The 5,071-nt window shown below is 65.3% G+C and overlaps 1 protein-coding gene across 1 annotated transcript in view; it reads right to left on the bottom strand.

Moving 5' to 3' along the window:
- Window positions 1–4,342: 4,342 nt before the first annotated feature.
- The window catches only part of SERINC4 (serine incorporator 4), a 16,780-nt gene continuing 16,051 nt past the window's right edge, over window positions 4,343–5,071 (bottom strand). Inside the window, exon 12 of the mRNA XM_026648569.1 lies at window positions 4,343–4,559. Within this exon, the coding sequence (XP_026504354.1) occupies window positions 4,343–4,559 (217 nt within the window). The remainder of the gene's footprint in view (window positions 4,560–5,071) is intronic.

Raw genomic sequence — 5,071 nt, 5'->3', positions numbered from 1 at the left:
GGGGTGCTGGATTATTTGTAGGTGTTTGTGACCCCGCAGAGCCTCCCCCTGGAAGTGCCATTCCCTCCCTGCTCCTGCCCCTGAGGGGCTGCGTAGGGAGATGCTTGCCTCATACAGGGGAGCTAGAAGGGCCTGAGCCCTCCCAAGCTGAAAGCATGGCCCTGGATCTAGCTCGCACCAAGGCAGGGCTTAGAGGACTCTATTACAGGAAGGGCAGGGGAAGCCACAGGCTACATCCTTAACAGGCCAATGTACTGGCAGTGCCAGAGGCTGACCTAACTCTCTCCTCCCCCTCCCCCAGAGCTGTCAACAGGCAGTGATGCTGCTTCTTTGGCACCCAGTGGTCAAAGCTGGGTCCCAGCCCAGAGAAATGGGGGAGGCAGTGGTGGAGCCAGGGGAGAGGGTGCAGAGCAGGCTTGATATATATAGTTTTGGGGGGGAGGGGGGGTATGTGCCTGAGAGGCAGCAGGCTCAGACCACCTCTCCCCTTGCTGGCTACTTCCCTGGGCATGGACCCTAGGCCAGGCTGACCCCAGCCCTCTGGGGTGGAGCAAGCTGGCTGGTGCCAGGCGCTCATGGAGGAGGTGGCACCACATCCCAGGTCAGGCATGAGCAGGGAAGCAGCAGTTGAGGTCCTACTGCCCCAAGCACTCAAAGGCAGGGGGGCCAGGTGTAGGCCCAGGAAGGAGAAAGGAGGAGGCCTATGGTCGGGTGAGCTGAGAGCCCCCCATCACTTACAGCGGGAGGGGACAGTCTCCACCCAGCCAAAGGGAGATTACAAAAATAATTTATTGTTAAAGACAGCCTAGGCCCCAGGAGAGGCCAGAACAAGCCTGATGCCCATTTCTCTCCTCCCCTGTGCTGTAAGGCAAAGTAGCTGCTAAGATACCCCCTTGGCATAAGGGCCCATCTACCACACAGGGTCCATCCCCCTCCCCCCCCAACAGCACGCAGGGGCTGCCCCCGCCCAGTGGTGGCCGGTACCTGGGCCTCCCGCTCAGCTGCTCGCCTGGCTGCCCCTGCAGGCGCTGTCCCAGGTTGGGCTCGGCAGGGCCGGGCCGGGCTCTAGCACTGCCTCCGTCTCCAGCCGGGGGACCTGTCGCTGCCCGTGTCCAGCCGGGCCAAGGAGCCACAAAGCGGGGGCGGTGCATCGCCCGGAGTGGGACTAGGAAAGCACCTGCCGGCTGGGGCAGGGCCACCTTCAGGATCCCCACCCTGCCCCCTAGTCCTGTCCCCGCCCCCTGCTCTCCACACCCCGCCCCCTGCTCCTAGTCCCGCCCCCAGCCCCGGCCACAGGTACTGCAGCTGCCCTGGAGACCGCCCCAGAGCCATGCGTGGCCGCCCCGGGCCCCAGGAGCTCCGTGCCTATGCTGAGCTCCAGCCAGGCCGAGGGCTAGTGGGGTCCCCACCCACCCGGCCAAGCCTCCAGGCTACAATTACCAACTTTCTAATGGCACAAAACTGAAACACCCTTGCCCCGCCCCCCCTCCCCTCCCTCCAGCCCCCTGTTCTCACTTGCCCCCACCCTCACTCACTTTCACTGGGCTGGTGCAGGAGGCAGTGCGGGGTCCAGAAATGAGAGGTTCAGGGGGGGCTCTGGGCTGGGGCCAAGGGGTTTGGAGTATGGGAGGGGGTGAGGGCTCCAGCTGGGGTGCAGGCTCTGGGGTGGGGCCCAGGATGAGGGGTTTGAGGTGCAAGAGGGGGCTCAGGGCTGGGGGTTGGGTGTGGGCAGAGTGCAGGCTCTGGGAGGGAGTGTGGGTGCAGGGCGGGGTTCTGACCTGGGGCAGGGGGTTCAGGGTGTGGGCTCCAGCTGGGCCGCACTTACCTCAGACGACTCCCAGTCGGCGGCATAGTGGGGTAAGGCAGGCTCCCTGCCCGCCATGGCTCCCCGCTGCTCCCGGAAGCGCCGGCATATCCAGCCCCTAGGTGGAGGCGCACCAGCCAATGGGAGCTGCGGAGCCAGCGCTTGGAGCCTCCCTGGCCGCCTCTGCGCCTAGGGGGCGCAGGGACGTGCTGGCCGCTTCTGGGAGGTGCGCGGAGCTCAACTTCTGCTAAGGAGAATGTAAGAACACTGCTCACGCCGGCTTCCTGGTGACTGGGATGGCACAGAACCTCTTCCCTGTATTAGCTACTACGGGCCTAGGGCTGTCAATCTGACTGACACTGGTTATTTGAGCTCTTAAGTGTATTTCATAATGGACCAAAGTGTGATTGGGCAACTAACCATACAAGTTATCACCCTCCCCCAACACTGAGCCCTTCCCCAGCACCCTGCCTCCTCCCCCTCCAGGGCCAGCCCCAGCACCCCGCCCCTCCCCCAGTACTGTGCCTTTTCTCCGGGGCCCTTTATCAGGCTGTGCTGGAGCACGAATAGCCCCACACACACACTGGCGCCCTTGCCTGGGGGTCAGAGAGGGTCTGGGAGCGCCCTGCGTTTGCTCTCCCTCGGCAGTTCTCTTCCTGCACCAAAACCTGGAGACTGACTACGAGTTCTGGCTTTGCAGAGCCACCAGCTGGGACCAGGCCGCCCCCTGCTCCCAACAAGGCTGCCTGCCCAGCACCGCCCTCCACTACCATGGAGCTGGACAGCAGGTACGTGGGGCTGTTCCCCTGCCCCCCAGCAAACACCCTGCACCACGAGCCAGGAACGGTTCACCAGCCCCTGTGGCCAGCTCTGAGCATAAGACACAAGGCAGTGCCCACAGCCTCAATTCCCAACTGGCTGCTATGGGAGGGGAGCTGACGCAGTGCCCAGGATCCAGGAAGGGCCGAGCGGCATTAAGTTAGGGCTCCCTGTTGGGGTGGAGCAGGGTGTGTGGGTACCACCTCTGCGTCTCCTGCCCGCTACAGAACACGTGGGAGGCAGAACAAAATCAAGCAGTTCAGCGAGGGCTTTGTGAGGCCTGGGGCGCTGCCCGGGGCTGGGGCTGGGGCTGGAGGCCTGGCAACGGGGCTGCTGCCAGGGGCAGCCTGTGACTCACATGTGGTGTCTTCCCTGCATTGTTCTGGGGTAGGGTCCTCAGGGAGCTGCTGTGACAGCCAAGTGAGAGCAGCCTACCAGAGCAGCTCCCTGCAGCACACGTGGGCCCAGGGCACTGCAAGCACCCCTCGGGAGGGAGGGAGGCAGATCAGCTCCCAATGCACCCTGGGCAGGATCCTGCTGGAGCCCCACAGTGCTGTGCACCCCACAGGCCCACCGAGGGCCAGCTCGGGTGAGGCCTGAACCAGGAGTGCACCAAGACAGAGCTTCACCAGCACAGCCCCACTACAGGGCCCTGCCAGGCCCCAGCTCCCACTGCCCGTGCCCTGTGGTCAGCCTAGCCAGCCCATTTCTCAACCCCCAAGGCCCTCTGCAGAGGGGCTGACCCTGCCTCCCCAGCGGCTGCAGCCTGAGCTCCAGTGTCCCACAGGCAAACAGCAGCGGGGTGGGGATGGGCACTGGGGTAGGTCCCTGGTTCCAGGCAGACACTGGGGGGCCAGAGGGGGGCTGGCCCCTGAGCCAGGGCCTGCAGGCACGCACACACAGTTCCACACAGGCTCAGCTCAGGGCTTTATGTAGAAACAGACACCAGGAGTGATTTACAGTCCCGCTCGCCTTGCACTGCATGACTGGAGGGCAGGCTGGTGTGGCTCCAGGAAGCAGGACAGTCACAGGAGGGGGGCAGCCAGGCCACAGCACCTGCAGGCGGGCTGGGGCAGAGCCTTACAGATGCCCTCTCAAGGCCAACAGAGCAGGAGCTGCAGCTGAGGTGTGAGGGGCATGGCGATAGCCCAGCCACTGCCCCGTGCTCTGGGCCTCATACGCCGCACATGAAAGACATTCTGCCAGAGGAGCCCCCAGCTGGACCAGAGCGGGGCAGGTCGGACTAGCAGATGCTGCTCGAGACAAGCCAGTTCTGTGCGAGGTCCCTGAAGGCCAGCTCTCCGGCCTAGGCTTCCTTGACGATGGTTGGGGGACTCCATGCTGGAGCGATGTCCCCGGACCCCTGGCGCTGGGGGAGTTCCTGCCTGGGGGTGGCCCTGGGCCTGATCTGGGATCCTGCTTGAATTTCTCAGCAGTTTCCTACTCCCCAACAGCCGTGGTTGGGACGAAGCCAGGGTGGGTCATCCTCAAGGCAGAGGCAGAGCAGGGCTGGTGGGTGCCGTGCTTGCAGGCTCTTCGGTACATGGAGCCAGTCCAGAGTCACGGCTGGCAGGCAGGGAGGGCAGCCCCGTCTCCCTGATCCTGAATTGGCTGCTTGGGCCCTGCCCCCGGCCCCTCCATCTCCATAGCCCTGCAGCCAGCTGCCCGACCCAGCACCTGCCCAGCAGACAGCACCTTGTCCAGTCCCAGCAGCAGGGGCTACGTGGAGACGCTGATCCGCTGGAGTGGGCGCCGGCGTCGCAGTATGCGCAGGGGCGGGCTGCCCCTCCGGCGCTGGCGCAAGCCGGAGCGGCACAGGGGGCCCAAGAGGAGCCAGAAATACAGCAGGATGCAGGCCCAGCACGAGGCCACCTTCACCCAGAATGTCGACCAGCTGCCATGTGTGAAGGTCGTTTCCAGGACCGCATTCTCGTAGCTGGTGGGCGGGAGAGAAGAGACACTGAGGCAGGGGGGAGCCCAAAGCGGATTAACCCTGGCCCAGAGAATATCTGGCCCCCCACACTCTGGGGGCCCATGGGCACCAGAACCGGGGGGCCAGGAGAGCCATGCCTGCCCACGTTTTAGTCGTTAGGGGGGCGTTGACCCCCAAACTGCAAGCCTTGGACCAGAGGCGACAGGAGGATGCATGTGGCTGCTGCCGCAGGCACAAAGCCCAGACAGCAGCAGGGGCAGCCTGGTGGCGGGAGCAGGAGGGACGTGGCAGGGGCAGCCTGGCGGCGGGACCCAATGGGGGCAGCCTGGCAACGAGAGCAGGGGGGACGTGGCCGGGGCAGCCTGGCGGCGGGAGCAGGGGGGACGTGGCCGGGGCAGCCTGGCGGCGGGAGCCAATGGGGGCAGCCTGGCGGCGGGAGCAGGGGGGACGTGGCCGGGGCAGCCTGGCGGCGGGAGCAGGGGGGACGTGGCCGGGGCAGCCTGGCGGCGGGAGCC

This window comes from Terrapene carolina, unplaced genomic scaffold, assembly GCF_002925995.2.
Source record: "Terrapene carolina triunguis isolate 2854851 unplaced genomic scaffold, T_m_triunguis-2.0 Scaffold67, whole genome shotgun sequence".
NCBI lineage: Eukaryota > Metazoa > Chordata > Testudines > Emydidae > Terrapene > Terrapene triunguis.
The sequence above is the reverse complement of the archived record's forward strand: the minus strand, read 5'-3'. Positions and strand labels throughout refer to the sequence as shown.